At 42.2% G+C, this 21,362-nt stretch overlaps 1 protein-coding gene across 6 annotated transcripts; it reads left to right on the forward strand.

Moving 5' to 3' along the window:
* LOC139415237 (kinesin light chain 1-like) lies at positions 1 to 20,732 on the forward strand. 6 transcript variants are annotated; one of them, XM_071163174.1, is made up of 15 exons: positions 1 to 280; positions 6,139 to 6,199; positions 6,906 to 7,185; positions 8,184 to 8,423; positions 9,413 to 9,488; positions 9,855 to 10,083; positions 10,953 to 11,040; positions 11,258 to 11,359; positions 11,675 to 11,848; positions 12,202 to 12,301; positions 12,545 to 12,591; positions 12,762 to 12,829; positions 13,689 to 13,797; positions 16,216 to 16,380; positions 18,258 to 20,732. In XM_071163174.1, exons 3-15 carry the CDS (start codon positions 6,907 to 6,909, stop codon positions 18,369 to 18,371), a joined length of 1,791 nt encoding a protein of 596 aa, XP_071019275.1. In that variant the 5' UTR covers positions 1 to 280; positions 6,139 to 6,199; position 6,906; the 3' UTR covers positions 18,372 to 20,732. The 6 variants fall into 6 exon arrangements, with proteins under 6 accessions (XP_071019275.1, XP_071019273.1, XP_071019271.1 ...); XM_071163172.1 differs by having other exon boundaries at positions 123 to 280; positions 12,750 to 12,829; XM_071163170.1 differs by having other exon boundaries at positions 142 to 280; positions 6,706 to 7,185.
* The last annotated feature ends 630 nt before the right edge of the window (positions 20,733 to 21,362 follow it).

Raw genomic sequence — 21,362 nt, forward strand, 5'->3', positions numbered from 1 at the left:
AATTGATAGAGGCTGTATAGGTAAGCATTACACTGTTAGTATACAAATAATAACCCCAAAGGTTTCCCACCATGGCAATCACTTTGAACCCCAAATGGGGGGGGGGGCTGAGTTTGTGTGCTCTTTGAATCCAGGGCGAATTTGAGCACGTAGCCGGAGTTTTGCCGGACGATATACGCTATCGATTGGATGTTTTCCACAGCACTAAAGCGATGTCAAAGAGACAACACCGACGATACTCAGTGTCTTTAGTCGAAAGGAATCCACTCCACATTTGGAGGTAAGTGAATGTAGGCTACTTTGGCGTACCGGTAACACGTCGTTATGTGAATGTGTTTGCGCCTATACAGTGTGTAGTGGTCTCGATAAAGCTAGACGTTCGTCTGCTCATTATTTTATGATATGCATGAAATTCCCTAGAAATAAAATGACACAAATATTTTCAGTAAGCATTCAGGTATAATGCATAATGATGCAGTTATAATGCATTAAAATGCCTACTTGTCAGGAGCAACATATTATGACCACTTTATAATGACTTATAATAATCTCAATGATCTGCTAAATAACAGCCAGTTTGGTTGAGAAATGTATTCATAGTGAGACACAACGCAAGCCTTGTTATAAAACATTACAGTTGAAGTCGGACGTTTACATACAATTAGATTGGAGTCATTAAACTCGTTTTTCAACCACTCCACAAATTTCTTGATAACAAACTATAGTTTTGGCAAATCGGTTAGGACATCTACTTTGTGCATGACACAAGTAATTTTTCCAACAATTGTTTACAGACAGATTATTTCACTTATAGTTCATTGCATCACAATTCCAGTGGGTCAGAAGTTTACATACACTAAGTTGACTGTGCCTTTAAACAGCTTGGAAAATTCCAGAAAATCATGTAATGGTTTTAGAAGCCTCTGATAGGCTAATTTACATAATTTGAGTCATTTGGAGGTGTACCTGTGGATGTATTTCAAGGCCTACCTTCAAACTCAGTGACTCTTTGCTTGAAATCATGGGAACATCAAAAGAAATCAGCCAAGACCTCAGAAAAAAATTGTAGACCTCTACAAGTCTGGTTAATCTTTGGGAGCAATTTCCAAACACCTGAAGGTACCACGTTCATCTGTACAATCAATAGTACGCAAGTATAAACACCATGGGACCACGCAGCCGTCATACCACTCAGGAAGGAGATGCGTTCTGTCTCCTAGAGATGAACGTACTTTGGTGCGAAAAGTGCAAATCAATTCCAGAGCAACAGCAAAGGACCTTGTGAAGATGCTGGAGGAAACAGGTACAAAAGTATCCATATCCACAGTAAAACAAGATCTATATCGACATAACCTGAAAGGCCACTCAGCAAGGAAGAAGCCACTGCTCCAAAACCGCCATAAAAAAAGCCAGACTACAGTTTGCAACTGCACATGGGGACAAAGATCGTACTTTTTGGAGAAATGTCCTCTGTTCTGAGGAAACAAAAATAGAACTGTTTGGCGATAATGACCATCGTTATGTTTGGAGGAAAAATGGGGAGGCTTGCAAACCGAAGAACACCATCCCAACCGTGAAGGACGGGGGTGGCAGCATCATGTTGTGGGGGTGCTTTTTGCTGCAGGAGGGACTGGTGCACTTCACAAAATAGACGGCATCATGAGAATGAAAAATTATGTGGATATATTGAAGAAACATCTCAAGACATCAGTTAGGAAGTTAAAGCGTGGTTGCAAATGGGTCTTCCAAATGGACAATGACCCCAAGCATACTTCCGAAGTTGTGGCAAAATGACTTAAGGACAACAAAGTCAAGGTATTGGAGTGGCCATCACAAAGCCCTGACCTCAATCCTATAGAAAATGTATGGGCAGAACTGAAAAGGCGTGTGCGAGCAAGGAGGCCTACAAACCTGACTCAGTTACACCAGCTCTTTCAAGACCAATGGGCCAAAATTCACCCAACTTATTGTGTGAAGCTTGTGGAAGGCTACCTGAAAGTTTGACCCAAGTTAAACAATTTAAAGGCAATGCTACCAAATACTAATTGAGTGTATGCAAACTTCTAACCCACTGGGAATGTGATGAAAGACATAAAAGCTTAAATAAATCATTCTCTCTAGTATTATTCTGACATTTCAAATTCTTAAAATAAAGTGGTGATCCTAACTGACCTAAGACAGGGAATTTTTACTAGGATTAAATGTCAAGAATTGTGGAAAAACTGAGTTTAAATGTACTTGGCTAAGGTGTATGTAAACCTCCGACTTCAACTGTATAACAAGTTATAAACCATTATACCTGGATAAAGTATTACCATATTTTAAAAGTATCAATATCTGATACAGGAAATAATATTCTGACAATAATATACAAATAGAAAGATACATATAGATCTATTCAAATAACCAAGTATTATTCAATTCACTTCATCCCTGTTTTATATGCAGAAATTAAAGCCAAAATATGTATTTCTATTTGCCACCATTATATTACAAGTATTTCATTGACATTGCAAATAGACTATACAGTGTACAGCACATAGCCTACATCAGGGATTCACAAACCTGTTCCTGAGAGCTACCCTCCTGTATGTTTTCGCTCCAACCCCAGTTGTACTTACCTGGTTCAGCTTATCAACTAGCTAATTATTAGAATCAGGTGAGCTAGATTGGGGTTGGAGTGAAAACCTACTATACACATCTCTCCAGGAACAGGATTGCAGAGCTCTTCTCTACATTCTAGTAGCTTCCTGGTAGAAGTACCTTTTTTAGGAGATGCTTACAGTGAACAACAGTGGTAAAGATCTCTTTCACCACTGTTTTCATTGCATGTTCATTGAGTTAGCAACATTATTGGTTAGGTAAGGTGTCAAGGCACCTGTGTACAGTTTATATTATTCACGTTGGAACCTGGACATAAAATATCATTTGTTTGGCAGTAGTAAAATGAACCCCCTCCCCAAAAAAAAAAATATGTTCACATGACTTTTCATAATAACTTGCTGTGACTTCCTGTGTAATGCATGCATCTACTTGTGAGTTCCATTTATTTTGTACCATTGGGGAGAAAGAGTGGGTTGAGAACCAGAAATCAGAATCTTTGGTTCAATATTGAACAAGGTTACCAAAAAGTGCACAAGTGAATAAGGAATCATTTGTGGGATTGCTATCTCCTCTAAACGAGGTTGGTGAATCTTTGTGTGTTTACCAATGTAGCAGGTCTGATTAAATCCCTGTCACTCCATTAATTCAACCACCTTAAAGACAATTGGTGTACCCTTTTGTATGAGTCAAATAACTGTCTTTAGGCCAACACATAGCAGTGATCTAAGTGCCACACTATGATTGTACTAACCTAAATTATATTTGTGCTGTTTCACCAAATGAGCAAAATTAATATAAACAATTGACCTTCATTGTTCATTCGAGGCTTACAGAATGAAACCAGTATAAAGATGTGAGACAAGACACTGAGTGTGCCCCTGATGGGCATATGTATATGTTTTATTTAACCTTTATTTTAAAAACCCTTGAGGTTTTGAGGATCACCTGACGAGATGTCAGCAGGAAGTAGTCAGCGTGTACACATAACACAAGAGCACAATACAATACATTAAATACAATTACAATGGTCAATGACATTTTCTTCTATCAGAGCTTTAAACTCAGGCAGTGACACTCTCTCCTCCAGTTTTAAAATATTTTGTAGCTCGTATGAAATGTAAAAGGCCCCGATCCCGACTTAAGAATGTATGCCTTTCCTACGCACTTCTCAGAATTTGGTATTCAGACTTACCTTATTTGGCTCTGCAGGTGTGGCTACCTTGCGCGTTCTGAATACATTTCATTCAACCGCTGAAAACCCTCCCACTTCCTGGCCAACAGATGTTTAATTCAATGGGGTTTTCAGTATATTTACCTTAAACCATCCCTTTTAGTTTGAATTTTGTCGACGCGCTAGAATATATTGAGAGTACAGGTTCAGAATAATAGGGATCAATTGAAGAAAACCGTCGAAATATATGCATATTCGTCTCTGTTTCAATATCAATTGGTAGAGAAAAAATGATGTAGATTATTTAGGTTTAGTAAGGTATTTATGAATCATTAAAAAAAATGGTTTCGAGAGCCTTTACTCATGAAAGAAATGGACACTTTCAGTTATTCCACCCATGTTAAGGTTGGAAGATTATTGTACATATAATTATAATAAGGGGAATAGTGTACAATAGTAGCCTATTCCCCGGTCTATTGCCTGCACTATCCATGAAACTGTCTGATGACGCGGCCTAGAATTGCGCCATAGGTCGGTTTCAAACTGTTACGGCTTGGTCTGCGCTCCACTCCATTACGATTTAATCAGCCTACATTTTTTTTATATATATATTATCAACTGTTACTAATGATCCTCAGCAACAAGCACATGGCCATGCCGTCGTTTACAGAGGAAGCAAATGAAGGTAAATGAAACAATATGGAATAATAATGTAGGGAACTAACAGTAAATTGTCATTTTAATTTGTTTGGTTATTAGGCCTACTGATTGTCAATACTGATATTTAACATGATATAAATAGGAGACAGAGAAAGTCAGGGTAGCCTATAATGAAGACATTCGAGAATGCCCATCCCTGCAAGTTAAAAGACCATACAATTTCAATTCTGCGTAATGGTACAGGATTTCATAAACTTTACTGCTTCAGTTTGCTGCCATATGACTGGTTTCGCATTCCCTTATCCAAACGGATTACTCATTTATTACCTAGCTCTTATCAACTTGTAAACGACAGTGCATGGAGAATGATGTAATTTCTATCGGAAGTAGATTATTTTTCCACTTGGAACGGGTTTGTTCGCAAGACCTTATTCTGTAGACACTGCTCCGCCACACCTACATTTATTCCATCTTCCCTCAAAACGAATAGCGGGTGAATAGCATGCTATTCTCATGCCTAAATTCAAGACTGACAAACGTTATGTTGTGTAACTAACATACTGTATCCGTTATATCGCAACCAACCATTCTGTCAAATGCGCGGTACATCAGTTGTACAGCCTGAGTATGCACAGAGCTTTTCTCTCGAAGGCAGTTAGTTGCCTTGAACGTCACACGGTAGGTAGTTTGGGCCCTCCACTGTGCCTCAAGCCCAGGAGCACTCCCACTCATTCAAGAGGCGGTGTCCAGCTGTCCTAGTAACAGTTGGCATGGAACTCTTTGTTTTGGTGACTAATAGGCTATAGCCTAGAAACAGAGAAGACAATGTTATCTATTAGCCACCATGACTCTTACAATGGACTTCCGCTAACATTCTGGCACAGAGCAGCACCAGGATACTGTGGCTGTGGGATGTCACATCTATAAATTATGATGGCTCTATGTGTATTTATATCACAGTTAGCCACATGAGGATATTCATTTTTTTATGATGTGTATGGATTGGCTTCAATATGTGTTATCTCATATTTAATTCCATTGGTCCCATCAATTATACAGGGTGTATATTAATCAATAATGTCTCAGGTATGTCTTTCACTATATTCCACTGATCTTATAGGACAATGAATAACAATATATTCCATCCACGGTAATCAAATAGGACAACATTTCATTTGCAGACTGCACATCCCTCCTCTTATGAAATGTCTGTAGCGGCACCCTTCTCCGTCTCCACACAACCCCCCCTATTATGATGGACTCAAACCTCTGCCCCCAAATCATACTGGGAGGGGTTGTATAATGAGTGGGTCAGGCCATTGTTGTGGCCCGTCCACGGTGCCCATTCACAAAAGCATTCCTTGGGGTTAGCCAGCGACCCCTCTGCAGGGGGTCAGGGTACTATGGGAATATCTCATTTTAGCTGCGAACGAGACCGGGGTGAGCTTGAGATGATGAGTTTGGGACTCTGTGGGAGTTTGTGAGTGAGAGTCCATGGCTCTAAGTTTGAGAGAGAGAGACAGAGAGTGCTTGTGTGTGTGTGTGTGTGTGTTGTATTAGTATATGCACAATGTTTCATTGCCGATCCAAATACTGTATTTAATTGGGTGTGTGTTAGTGCCATTTTAGTTTGTTGTCTTACTCATAGGGTGTGGCTAAGCTGTGGACAAATCTTTCATCACACTACTTCATTGTACTTACAGTGTCTCACATCAACACAGGATTAGGATCAGCGTCTCTCTGTCTCCCAATTCTCAATTTAAGGTAGGTTTAACAAAATATACTGCTGTTTTCAAGTTAAACTAAATACCCTGCTCTTGTTAACACGTTTATGATTAATTTGTGTGTTCTCACAGCAAAGAGAATGTCATTTTATTGATTGACAACACAAGGGGAAAATAAAGAAGACAGTAGAATAACTACTGCCAAAATGAACTCTGATCATCTTACATTACACTTGGTGTGTGATAACAGAGCTTCCTGGATTGATCATGTACAGCACTAACAGCCAACTGTTTTACATCAGGGGTATCAGCACAACATCAGCACAGCATGCTGCACTCTCCTGGGTCCAAATGACATTGAGAAAAATATTTGACTGCATTACAAAGAAATAACAAATGCCACACATCCTCATCATCACCAGGAAATGAAATGATTTTGTGTCTGCCTTTCTCTCACAGATTGTTACCCAGGTGAGTGCAACATGCTGTGCAGTGTGCATAAAATACTGCATCTGTAGTTAATGAATTGACATGGATTTCCCACAGATTTCACTCACCTGGTGTCCCAGGTCAGAATCAGTCCCAGATAAGAGGGGAAGGATGAAAACCAGCAGTGCTGCAGCCCTCGAAGCCCAGAGAAAATGGGGTTCTTCTACACAATCTATTTCTAATTTCATTGAATTAGGACCTAATCCCTCATTTTTTTTCGCCATGTCCTCTCTTCCCCACCCTCCATCCCTCCCCAGGATGTATGAAAACGCACCCGCCTTGGTGGCACCCCAGAGGGTCTTGGGTGATCGTAGGACAACTCAGGAGGAGATGCTGGGCCAGACCAGGCAGGTGATCCAGGGGATGGAGGCCCTGAGACTAGAGCACCACTCTCTCCTGGAGGGCCTACTGGGGAGCCTGCACTGCCTGGAGGTGGAGGGGAGCCAGAACCACGAGGAGCCCAGCCCTGCCCAGGAGAAGGCCAGGGCCATCCGCCGCTCGCTGGACACCCTAGAGCTTGGGCTGGGCGAAGCGCAGGTCAGATACATTGAATTGTAATCATTGCAATTTGCAGATGAAGAACAGATGCTGCTGATGTAATAAATGTCTGCAGGGCAAAAACATTCTTGACATTTGTAGGATATCTCTTGTGTAGAAAAGTAAAATTCTTTATTCAATTATTTTGTTTATACATGTGGCAGGAATAAAAAATGCACAAACACATTGTGGCTGTAGCAGCCTATGTGGGTGATGTGCAGGTCAGATGTCTATGGTACATTATATGCCAAAACTCTTAAGTTAATGTTTCAGTCTCTTAGTCAAAAGCACATGTGGGACTGCGCTCAAATTTTGGATCAAGAATATCTGTTTCTCATTCTTTGTCTATCTTAACATTTGTGAGGAGGAGAACGCGTTTTTCAATTTGTAGCTAGCCACTGTGTTTCCTGTTTCACTTCTGTTTTGCCTGATGGACCTGACCGAGGTCAGAGGTTAAGGGTACTGCTTGTGGCAGCTGGGGTAAGCTTTCTTTAGCTTAGAGCAATTTGCATAGTATTGTCAGTATGTATCAAGTTAGGGTTGAGGTCATGTCATGGGAGGTCAGATGACACTTGCTTGATGTCAGCCACAGTAATGCAGCATTCAAAACTGCTGGGAACTCGGAACTCAAAAATCTCTGACTTCCGACTTCAGTGCGTTCAAGACAACTAGGAACTCTGGAAAAACTAGCACCGAGCAACGGTCTTCCAACTTGGAATTTCAACTCAGGAACTCGGGCCTCTTTCCGACTTTCCAACCTAAAGATCCCTGACGTCATGATTTTACCTCTTATTTTTCTGATTTCCCAGTTGTCTTGAACAAACCATAAGGCAAGACATGGTAAGAAAAACCTATGCAGTTTCAGGTTAAAGGCCTATCTGGGTTTTCCCACATAGAAATAGAATTACGAGAACGGACATTCACATGCAAGTGTGATGGGTGGACTGGCGGCCATATTGTCTTTTCCAATAATTATTTTCCTACCTCCCCTTCCCTAGGTCTTGCTGGCACTGTCGGCCCACCTTAGCATGGTGGAGGCGGAGAAGCAGAAGCTGCGTGCTCAGGTGAGGCAGCTGTGCCAGGAGAACCAGTGGCTGCGGGACGAGCTGGCCAGGGCACAGTGGAGGCTGCAGGAGAGCGAGCAGAGTGTGGCGCAGCTGGAGGAGGAGAGGAAGCACCTGGAGTTCATGAGCTGCCTCCGGCGATATGATGACGACGGCGATGACCTTTCGTCCCCCGTGAGTCAATAGTCACCGCCACAGCACCACATTAGGATTATTTTTTTTTCATCATAGTTTATTTCGAGATTTTCAAGTGATTTCAAGTAAAGCATAAATACATTTTATCAGATCAAAAACAAACTTACAGGCATTAATCCACCCCATTTAGCCATCAGGAATTGTAAAAAAGAAATATGTATATTGCTAGACTAGTATAAACTTGCTCTTTCAGCATGAATTAAAAAATAAATATGAACCTTTATTTAACTAGGCAAGTCAGTTAAGAACAAATTCTTATTTACAATGACAATCTACTCAGGCCAAACCCAGATAACACACCTCTGGGACTCCCAATCACAGCCAGATGTGATACAGCCTGGATTTGAACCAGGGATTGCAGTGACATGTCTTTCACTGAGATGCAGTGCCTTAGACCACTGCGCCACTCGGGAGCCACTGGGATTTAAGTCCCTACAGACAGCAACATTTCCTAGATCATGTTTGAGAACTTTATACTCAAATGCAGGTCAGACAATATGATTAATGGTTTTTGGTGGCAGCAGTGTGATCCATGCTATAACAGAAGGCACAGAAGAAGCCAGCGTTTCTGTCAAGGTACTAAAGAAGAGACTTTTGGAGACAAGCATGGATTCAACAGTGCCACAGAATGTGTGAATGCATGCCAAGTCAACAACTTTTGGTTCCCAGAACAATTAATCAATGTTACAGATAGCATTCTAGCATCTCTAACAACTTATTTTCTCGCAAAACCATTCCAGGACAGTCCAAAAAAAATAGTGGGGTGATGACATGAACAGGGACGTTTTTCTTCCACATTGTCAATGTATCCAGAACATGAATCACCTGATATGTTCCCATAAAGTTTTGTTGGGCTTTCTTCTCAGTCAGACAGGAGTGAGAACTTAACCTCATGTTCTAGGAACAATTCTTGTTAGCTGTGTGTGCGCTAACGATAGTGATAATACAACCCTAGCTTTACTCACCAGGAAGAGATGGATTCCAGCAAGGAGACACTGGATGACCTCTTACGCAATGACGAAGAGGAGAACCAGGGCCATGGCGGTAAGCACTGGGTGGGCAGGGGATTAGAGACCGGGATTATTACTGTAATCTAAACTAGAATCGTATTCAGTATCAGAATGGCCTACTATGTAGCTTTCAAACATTCTCTGGCACAGTGAAACACTAACAGTAACATCAATGATAGTCACAAAATAAAAACAAAATACATTTTATTCCCCTAACGACAATAGTACAATTACTAATTGTTGTAATGGTGATGGTGGTATTATTTTGTCAGTGGCACAAATTATTTGTTGCATGTATTAGAAGCTAGCAAGCTAGTATTAATAGCTAGTAAACTAGTGGTAGAGATAATGGTCACAGTTTCTATGTCATTAAATAAGGTAAACTCCATATTCCCTTCAGTTCAGCAGCACAGTAGCAATGTGGCGATGGCTGCCGCCAACCAGGGTGGCTACGAGATTCCAGACCGCCTGCGTACGCTCCACAACCTGGTGATCCAGTACGCCTCGCAGGGTCGCTACGAGGTGGCCGTGCCTCTCTGCAAACAGGCCCTGGAGGACCTGGAGAAGACCTCCGGACATGAGCACCCAGATGTGGCCACCATGCTTAACATTCTGGCCCTAGTCTACAGGTGAGCCCCGCAGGATGCCGGAGAATATGATGACGGACCACAGGAACGATCCTGCGTTATATTCAGTTATGTTCTCCGATGAGATATTGTTCCACCAGTTTGATAAGAGTAAGACGGGATAGTGTTTGTAATGGAAAGAATCTGATCAGAGAACATAAAACATATCATAGTGATGACAGCATAGGCCTATTGTCTTTATTACACTGAAGTTATGTATCCTTCAATGAGTGCTCTTATGGTCTTCCAGTCATATATGACTGAATATGAATATTTACTTATTTTCCCCAAAACGAATTGGTCAACGTTATGGTACCATCGATTTAGGATTATGTTACTTTTGAATAGACAACAGCTAACATGAGCTAAGTAATTGATCCAGTTTTGTGCATTCCTCATGTAGGGGGCACCTAGCTTTCCCACAGATGGCAATGGGCTAGCAGGTTCTAAACTTCAAAGAAGCAGTGGCTGCCAATAGAGTAAAAATATCAGGTATCAAATTTCAGTGTTGAAGCACATTATGATGCAGGAAGTTTATAAGGACATGGGCTCCGCCTTTTTTGGAATAGCTGCCAGGCGGAAATGTTAGTTTTTTCTTCTGTCTGTATGATTTAGTGTGGAAATCCTACATGCCAGCCACACCATTTCATTCAAAGCACGATCCACCAACTCTGCAGCCCAATCCCAGCCTAATGTTTGACAGTGAAAGCATTCGGGTTTAACATGATAAATAGTCAGTTACTCTTCTCACATGATGGGAACCATTGTTGTTGTTGAAAACAGCCAAGATCTGGCAACCCTAACCCTGGTTTTACCCTGAGGTTGCCGTGGCGATACCCTAGTAACCAGTCCCTCCACCCCTCTCCTTCCAGGGACCAGAATAAGTGCAAAGAGGCAGCAAACCTTCTCAATGACTCGCTAGCGGTACGGGAGAGGACCCTTGGCAGGGACCACCCGGCGGTGAGTGTATGACCATCACTTTGTGTCTATGTGTGTGTATGACCATAACTTTGTGTTTGTGTGTGTTTGTCCCTGACCCCACTGTTGTGTTGCTCCCATACCTGCTTCCCCTTCCAATCCTAAGGCTGACAGCTACTAGTCACTGTAGATGTCATTGACCTAGCGGCTGTGTGAGTGTCACTGACCCTGTGTCTAATGTCCCCTACCCTCCTCTCAGGTGGCTGCTACACTCAACAACCTGGCTGTGCTTTATGGGAAGAGTGGGAGGTACAAAGACGCCGAGCCACTGTGTAAACGAGCGCTGGAGATTAGAGAGAAGGTGGGTCACTAGGTGTGTGTGTGTGTGTGTGTGTGTGTGTGTGTGTGTGTGTGTGTGTGTGTGTGTGTGTGTGTGTGTGTGTGTGTGTGTGTGTGTGTGTGTGTGTGTGTGTGTGTGTGTGTGTAAAAATAATAATAAAACATGGATTTTACAGTTTACATCAATAAAGGGATCATAGCGTTCACCTGGATTCACCTGGTCAGTCTGTGTCTCCTAAATGACTAAAATGTAAATGTAAACTGTGTGTGTGTCTGTGTGTCTGCATTTATCTAAATAGCTCATCCTACCCTAAACTCCTAACCCCTGTTGATTTAGATACTGGGTAAGGAGCATCCTGACGTGGCCAAGCAGCTGAACAACCTGGCCTTGCTGTGCCAGAACCAGGGGAAATATGGAGAGGTGGAGCAGCACTACCAACGGGCCCTGGACATCTACCAGACCAGGCTTAGCCCCGACGACCCCAACATGGCTAAAACCAAGAACAAGCTGGTGAGAGTCTGGTACCCTTTCCACACTACTGAGCTGAGCTGAGTTTTAATGGTCTGGCTTGGTTAAGCATCCGTCACAGTTGATAGAAGTGTGCTGGAATGATGAAAGGAAAATACCGGGACACTAGCATCTAGTCCCAAACAGTTCCTGGGCTAGAACTCCATTTTGAAAGAACATAAAAATCCTACAATGTGATTTTCTGGATTTTTTTTCCTCATTTTGTCTGTCATAGTTGAAGTGTACCTATGATGAAAATTACAGGCCTCTCTCATCTTTTTAAGTGGGAGAACTTGCACAATTGGTGGCTGACTAAATACTTTTTTTGCCCCACTGTATCTCCCTTCCTCTCTTAGGCCTCCTGTTACCTAAAGCAGGGGAAGTTTAAACAAGCAGAAGTGCTGTTCAAAGAGATCCTAACCCATGCCCACGAGAAGGCCAGTGGCTATACAAATGGTAAGGACCCATCATTTACATCTTCCATTCAAGTTTTTATTTTGAAAACAGTATGGAAAATGTCTCTAGTTCCCAGCCATCCCAGTTGAAATAGTACTTAAACTCTTTCAAATCCTTGAGGTGTGCTGTGTTTCGCTTAGCCTGCATGCTGGATGGGTGGGTTTGCACTTTGGGGGCTATTCTATTGGTTCCATTACACCAGTTAACTTGTCTGTCTGTCTGTGTATTTATCTGTCGATACAGGGGAGGTCAAGTCCATCTGGATGCAGGCAGAGGAGAGGGAGGAACAGGTGAGAAAACTCAGCCCCTCATATTTGATCAAATCTCATTTCACCTACTACAACCATAGTAAACAATTTGCCCACACTGGACTATAACCTGCACAGCAACCAATGCTCCAACCAACTGAGCCATTATTCACCATTCTCCTGTTGACCATGTTTAAAAGTGTGCTCCTCAGGGCAGACAGAGAGAAGGCCTGTCTATAGGAGATCAAGGTAGCTGGGACAGAACTCGCAAAGTGGACAGGTCAGTCATCTCCATGCTCCGGGTGACATTTCCACTAGGTACAGCTCTAGGATCAGCTTCCCCTCCCCTAATACCAACCTTAACCATTAGTGGGGAAAATATTAAACTGACTCGAGATCAGCATCTAGAGACAACTTTACCAAGAAGTCGTTCCTATATCGTATTTTTGTCTCTACCTTCTTCCTTCTTGCCCTTTGTGTTGTCTGTGCCCAAGAAACCCTGTTTTGTGCTGCTACCATGTTGTGCTGCTGCCATGTTGTGTTGCTACCATGTTGTTGTCATGTTGTCTTGTCATGTGTTGCTGCCATGCCATGTTGTTGTCTTAGGTCTCTCTTTATGTAGTGTTGTCTCTCTTGTCGTGATGTGTGTTTTGTCCTATTTTAAAAAAATATATATTTTAATTTTAAATCCCAGCCCCTGTCCCCGCAGGAGTCCTTTTGCCTTTTGGTAGACCTTCATTGTAAACAAGATTTTGTTCTTAACTAACTTGCCTAGTAAAACATTGTTTTTTAAGATTCACCATCTACCCAGTAGTTTTCTAACTGAGTATGCTGAATTTGTCCCTTGAGTCACTGATGTATGGTCAGTTTCTCATTCTCCCTCCCTATGGTTAAGATAAGGATTTGGGGCGGGAAAGCTGATCCTAGATCTGTGCCTAAGGTTGGGCAAATTCGTCCTACTCCATTAGGGTCATATTAGGCATGAAATGAAAGAAAACAGGCTGAAACGGGGAAGGAATACCTGAAATTGTCCAACAAGAAAGACTTGTTTTAGTTTTCTGTTGCAAAGGGTTTTGCTATGGTGTACACTAATGAATATTACATGGCTTACACAACCCTTGACCTTTGACCCCGTGCAGTGCCACCATTACCAACACCCTAAGGAACTTGGGAGCCCTCTACAGGCGACAGGGCAAACTGAAGGCAGCAGAGACAGTGGAGGCGGCGGCCATTCACACCCCTAAACAAGTAGGTTCGGTCTGCATTTAAAAATATATATATATATTATTTAACTTAATATAATTGTTTTATTTAACTTTTATTATTATTTGTTTGATTTATTTTTACAGTTTAGATTTATTTTTAGGAAGGGAAAAAAAGGCAAGTGTTCAGTTATAGTATGGTCCACATGAATGTATTGTTCACAATGATATTCCTATAAAAATCAAATCAGATTTTATTGGTCACATACACATGGTTAGCAGATGTTATTGCGAGTGTAGCAAAATGCTTTTGCTTCTAGATCCGACAGTGCAGCAGTATCTAACAGGTAATATCTAACAAATTCCACAACAAAACCTAATATCTAACAAATTCCACAACAAAACCTAATACACACAATCTAGTAAAGGAATGGGATGAGAATATAGAAATATCAAATATATGGATGAGCAGTGACAGAGAGGCTAAGATGCAATAGATAGTAAAGAATAGATAGTGAAGGATACAGTATACAGTATATACATATGAGATAAGTAATGCGAGATATGTAAACATTCTTAAAGTGGCATTATTAAAGTGACTAGTGTTCCATTTATTAAAATGGCCAATGATATCAAGTCTCTGGGTAGGCAGCCGCCTCTCTTTGCTAGTGGTGGCTGTTTAACAATCTGATGGCCTTGAGAGAGAAGCTGTTTTTCAATCTCTCTGTCCCAGCTTTGATGCACCTGTACTGACATAGCCTTTTGGATGGAAGCGGGATGAACAGGCAGTGGCTTGCTTGGTTATTGTCCTTGATGATCATTTTGCCTTCCTGTCTCATCATTGTTGGTAATCAAGCCTACCACTGTTGTGTCGTCTGCAAACTTGATGATTGAGTTGGAGGCGTGGATGGCCACGCAGTCGTGGGTGAACAGGAGGGGGCTGAGAACGCACCCTTGTTGGGCCCCAGCGGAGTGGAGATGTTGTTTCCTACCTTCACCACCTGGCGGCGGCCCGTCAGGAAGCCCAGGATCCAGTTGCACAGGGTGGGGTCAAGACCCAGGGACTCAAGCTTAATGATGAGTTTGGAGGGTACTATGGTGTTGAATGCTGAGCTATATTCAATGGACAGCAATCTTGCATAGGTATTCCTCTTGTCCAGATGGGATAGGGCAGTATGTAGATGTGATGGCGATTGCATCGTCTGTGGACCTATTGGGGCGGTAAGCAAATGTAAGTGGGTCTAAGGTGACAGGTGAGGTGATATGATCCTTGACTAGTCTCTCAAAGCACTTTATGATGACAGAAGTGAGTGTGACAGGGCGATGGTCATTTAGTTCAGTTACCTTGGCCTCCATTGTTCCTGTCTTTGGTAGCGGTTCGCGTCGGTGGCACTGTATTGTCCTCAAAGCATGCAAAGAAGCTGTTTAATTTGTCTGGAAGCAAGACATCGATGTCCGCGACGGGGATGGTTTTCTTTTTGTAATCTGGAGGGAATAACTACACTGTTTGTATTCGGCCATATTCCGTGTTGCCTTGCCATGATTAAATGCGGTGGTACGTGCTTTCAGTTTTACGTGAATGCTGCCATCAATCCACGGTTTCTGGTTAAGGAAGGTTTTAATAGTCACAGTGGCTACAACATCTCCTATACCCTTCCTTATAAACTCGCTCACGGAGTTAGCATATACGTCAATGCTGTTATCTGAGGCTACCCGGCACATATCCCAGTCCACGTGACCAAAGCAATCTTGAAGCGTGGATTCCGATTGGTCAGACCAGCGTTCGATAGACCTAAGCACGGGCGCTTTCTGTTTTAGTTTCTGTCTATAGGAGGGGAGTAACAAAATGGAATCATGGTTAGATTTGCCAAAAGGAGGGTGGGAGAGGGCCTTGTATGCATCGCGGAAGTTAGAGTAGCAATGGTCAAGCGTGTTACTCGCTCATGTACTGCAATAGATATGATCGAATTTAGGTAGCCTTGTTCTCAAATAACCTTTGTTAAAATCCCCAGCTACAATAAATGCAGAATCAGGATATATGGTTTTCAATTTGCATAAAGTCCAGTGAAGTTCCTTGATGGCCATCTTGGTATCCGCTTATAGGGCGATATACACGGCTGTGACAATAACGGAGGAGAGTTCTCTTGGGAGATAATGCGGTCGGCATTTGATTGTGAGGAATGATCATATACATACAACCGTAACCACTTACAAGTAGGAAACGAGTTCACCCGCAAGTGACTTATTAATACCAATGAAATGTGAAGGTTTAGGAAATACCTGGCCAGGGAATGGCCAGGATGTGTTTATCCTCCCACAATTAGTAGTATTGCTGTGTGTTTCCATGTTGTATGTGTTCATGAGATGTGTGTGTGTTTATGCATTTGTGTGTATGCATGCTTTTGAGTTTAGGCCCGCTCATGCAATCATGGGTTCATCTGTATGTGCGTCTGTGGGTGTATAGAGCCAGAAGCGGTGTGTTCTAGCTGCCGAGGCCTCCAGCAACAGCACGGCCATAGATCACCAATGCAGCAGTAGTGAGAGCCTGACCTCTGAGGTGATCACAGTGAAGTACGACAGTGGCCTACATGGGGGAGAGGAGGTCAGCCTCAGTCTGGAATGGAATGGGGTGAGGAAGAGCACAATTCTCTACCGCTCAGGCTACGGCTACAGAGACTCATGAGCAAGGATGAAATCGTATATATGCATTCATCATCAATTGTCCGTTTTTGTCCGTCAAAAGTTCAACTCGAGTCAAGTTTTTTCGTGGTGAGGAAAGGCAGCTTATAGTAATGGCTGGAATGGAATAAATGGATTGGTATGAAACACATTAAACACGTGTTTGATACCATTCCATTCAATCTATTCCAGACATTTATTACTATGAGCTGTGCTGGCCTTCTAGGCCAGTGTCTGTGTTCTTTTGCCCATCTTAAACTTTTCTTTTTATTGGCCAGTCTGAGATATGGCTTTTTCTATGCAACTCTGCCTAGAAGTCCAGCATCCCGGAGTCGCCTCTTCACTGTTGACGTTGAGACTGATGTTTTTCGGGTACTATTTAATGAAGCTGCCAGTTGAGGACTTGTGAGGCGTCTGTTTCTCAAACTAGACACTCTAATGTACTTGTCCTCTTGCTCAGTTATACACCGGGACCTCCCACTCCTCTTTCTATTCTGGTTAGAGCCAGTTTGCTCTGTTCTGTGAAGGGAGTAGTACACAGCGTTGTACAAGATCTTCAGTTCCTTGGCTATTTCTCGCATGGAATCTCCTTCATTTCTCAGAACAAGAATAGACTGACCAGTTTCAGAATAAAGTTATTTGTTTCTGGCCATTTTGTACCTGTAATCGAACCCACAAATGCTGAGGCTCTAGATACTCAACTAGTCTAAAGAAGGTCAGTTTTATTGCTTCTTTAATCAGCAAAACAGTTTTCAGCTGTGCTAACATAATTGCAAAGGGTTTTCTAATGATCAATTAGCCTTTTAAAATTATAAACTTGGATTAGCTAACACAACGTGCCATTGAAACACAGGAGTGATGGTTGCTGATAATAGGCCTCTGTACGGCTATGTAGATATTCCATTAAAAATCAGCCGTTTCCAGCTACAACAGTCATTTACAACATTAACAATGTCTACACTGTATTTCTGATCAATTTGATGTTATTTTAATGGACAAAAAAATGTTTAAAAAACAAGGACATTTCTAAGTGACCCCAAACTTTTGAACTGTAGTGTAGGTATTACAGACTCAGTCAGGGAGAGGTCGAAAATGTCAGTGAAGACAGCAGTGGCTTGTTGTGTCACTTTAAAATCGGGGGACGGGCTCATTGTAATGGCTGGAACATAATTAATGTAACGGTATCAAACACATTAATTTCATTCATTCCATTCCAGCTCTGCTATGAGCTGCTCTCCCTTCAACTGCTCTAATTTTGCTAATTGGTTTAAATCCAGATCGTCCTGCTTAGGCTGTGTTTACAAAGGCAGCGAAATTCTGATCTGTTTTTCACTAATTGGTCTTTTGATCAGCTGTGAAAAAGATCTGATGTGAAAAAATCTGATGTGATTGGTCAAAAGACCAATTAGTGGAAAAAATATCAGAATTGGGCAGCCTTTGAAAACGCTTAGTCTATAAAAGTATGTGCTGCAGTTGATTGCCTACAGTGTGACTGTATAGCCCTACCCAGAGTATGCATGAGTGTATATGTACATGTATACAGACAATTGGGCCTGTGTGTGTAATTGGGGAGGACAGGCTCGTGGTAATGACTGGAGCGGAATGGTATCAAACACATGGTTTGATGCCATTCCATTCGCTCCGTTTCAGCCATTATTATGAGCCGTCATCCCCTCAGCAGCCCCGACTGGTGTGTGTGTTTGTGTCTGTACGAACATGTGCGTATGGTGTGTGAGCATGTGCATACATACATGTGTACGAGCAGTTGCATGCATACATGTGGGTGAGCATGTGTGTGTAACCCTCCCTTGCTCTCTCTCCCCGTAGGATGACCGTGGCTCCCTGAAGAGAAGCAGCTCCTTCAGTAAGCTGCGCGCCTCCATCCGACGGAGCAGCGAGAAGCTCGTCCGCCGACTGAAGGGGGACAAAAACCCTGGCTAACCAGTCCCATGTCTGACTAGGCTTCACAGTTCACACCCTTGCCACAACAGAGGGCGGGGCAGTGGGCATGTATGGGGCACCAAGGCCCAGGCCTCAATTTAACAATGCCTAACCCCTAACCCCCAGGCAATTGTAGATCTGAAAGCATTGGATAGGTATAAACAATATACAACCTAGTGGGGAAAAAAGCAGGGCCATATTACTAAATGCAATACTTTCTGAAATACAGTGATTATGCGCCTAGGCTGTGGTTGTTTCAAACAGAACCCCATTGTCTTGCATCAGATAGCATAACTTTTGTTTGCACTGATCGGTAGAGGGACTAACAGTCGAAGAAGTAGGAGTGGCGCCACCTGTTGAAAGACAATGACTGAATCCTAGCCCTTAGCTTCCATTTGTTGGTACTCTTTTGATTCCCTTTCAACATGACTGGACTGAACAAAGCTGTAGATGGAACGCTTGGCCATTACCGTCCCAACCCTAAAGCATTGTGAGATTCTGATACAGTACCATCGCCTTATTCTATGCCAGCCATAATTGCACCACCTGGGTATTGGTAATGTAATGGTAGCTCAAGCTTGTTTGCTTTTCTAGTCCTTCCCTATCATAAAGTACCCATTGGCAGAAGCTATAGTAGGGATGGCTTCAAACTAATGAGATGCGCCCTTTGATTATCTGTCTATGTGTAGCAAATGGGAGAACTGTAAAACTCACTCCTTAACCTGAAGTGTCACTATTTGCGCCATTGGAAAAGTCCTTTTCAATAGTGCGACAGGTTAGAACACTTCAGGAGGGAGGTCACGTGTGTTTGCGGGGCAGAGGTCCTGAGTTGGAAGTCTCGATATGAGTCGATCAAGGGGAAGCGGTACTCGCTAAGCAAGCAGCGTGACGTCCTTTATATATGTAGTAGACATGACTTGGCTCAAGCTACTGATTTTCATGTGATTTTTAAACACCTGCTGGATGAAAAAAGTAGAGAATTTCACATCGTAGTTGCATTTAAATATACACAGAGTATACCAAACATTAGGAACAACTTTCTAATATTGAGTTGCACCCCCCCATTTTGCCCTCAGAACAGCCTCAGTTTGTCTGGGCATGGACTCTACAAGGTGTCGAAAGCGTTCCACAGGGATGCTGGCCCATGTTGACTCCAATGCTTCACACAGTTGTATCAAGTTGGCTGGATGTCCTTTGGGGGGTGGACCATTCTTGATACATACGGGAAACTGTTGAGCGTGAAAAACCCAGCAGCGTTGCAGTTCTTGACACAAACCGGTGCACTTGGCACCTACTACCATACCCCGTTTAAACAAACTTAAATATTTTGTCTTGCCAATTCACCCTCTGAATGGCACACATACACAATCCATGTCCCTATTGTCTCAAGGCTTAAAAATCCTTCTTTAACTGGTCTCCTCCCCTTCATCTACACTGATTGAAGTGGATTTAACAAGTGACATCAATAAGGGATCATAGTTTTCACATGGATTTACCTGGTCAGTCTGTCATGGAAAGATCAAATCAATCACGTTCACAGATATCTCATTCACGGTAAACGCTGCAGATGTGAGTTCAATTGGAATCAACCATTAAGCGTCAAGTAGGCTGTAATGCTTAAGATTGAAACCTGGCCATAAAGGAAAAATCCACTGAAAAACTATATTTTGGTATTTTTTTAATTAGTCCACTGTTAATACAGTCCCAAAATGTTTTGCATGTCAGCAGTCAAGTTTTTTTGGACTAACTCAGGGCACACAGGTCAAAGAGGTGTGCCCAATCACAAGAATAGTTCATGTTTGAGGGTTTTATTTTAAGAAACCTAATGCAAATGGTAAATCTAAGTGCTGGCATAGTGCTATAGGTCCAGGGGTGTGTCAGAAATATGTTTGCTATTTTCACAGCAGTAATGAACACAATAGTTGGCAGAAGGCCGAAAGGGCTGGGTTTTGACGAATAAACAAGTTTTAGGTGTAATGAGGGTTTGGCCGCTCACTGGCCAATCAAGGCATTCCATGGCTTAATACCTCATGCATTTTTCGCAAAATCTGTATATTATTGCGTTGTCATCAACTCCAATTCGGCTAGGGGCACAGAATATTCTCATCCTAGTCCATTGTGGATTGATACTACAGTTTATTAAATAGCATAGGCAACAGTAACTAGTGATAGCAACACTATTAAAAAAAATCCACTGTTTGCTCAATATCTTTGGAATGTTGACAGTCAAGATTGTTGTAATTAGCTTCAATGAGTATAGGCCTTTATGCATCGCACTTATCCGCAAATAAAAAACACTAGTCTTCCGTAAATTGTATTGTATGTGTGAGGCATGTTCTCAATAAACAAGAAATAGCCTTGGCCTACTGTCGATACAGCGTTAAAGTACTGAAAATGTTGAATAGCCTGTGTTTGGAGGAGCGAGTCTTTGGCAACTGGACAAGAGGTGGTCTTTGGAAATGGATACAAGCCATATGATATGCACTGCAGGTAGGCCTATGTTAATTGTGAATATTGGCAAAAGTCACAAGTATACATTTTAGAAATGTTTTATGGATAGGCTCTTTGGCTAATACATGGCCGGGATTAGAAAAATACAGTAGACACATTGCTGTTGAAACAGCTTTCGTTATACTAGGGTAAGGGTGGCCTACTATAGGGGCTTGTTTTTTTTATCAAATTAAATGGAAAACAAGCCGTTGTTACAGGAAAATAACTTAAATGCTTCTAAATATGAGTTTCACCGGATTGTCTCAGCTCTCGTTCCATGATGGTTAGGCCTATATAGCCTACATGTATGGAGTTTTAACGCACATCCCAAATAATAAAATGCGCTGTAATACCCTACATACTGTAGGTGTGACGTTGCACAGGATGTATTCACTGTTTTGACAAATTGGATATTTTAACAACGCTCTGGTGTTTTAAGATTTATTGGTGATTAAGATTTATTTGAAAGCGGTCTCATAAGCCAAACACTTCATCGATAGT

Source organism: Oncorhynchus clarkii, chromosome 8 (genome assembly GCF_045791955.1).
Source record: "Oncorhynchus clarkii lewisi isolate Uvic-CL-2024 chromosome 8, UVic_Ocla_1.0, whole genome shotgun sequence".
NCBI classification, from domain to species: Eukaryota; Metazoa; Chordata; class Actinopteri; order Salmoniformes; family Salmonidae; genus Oncorhynchus; species Oncorhynchus clarkii.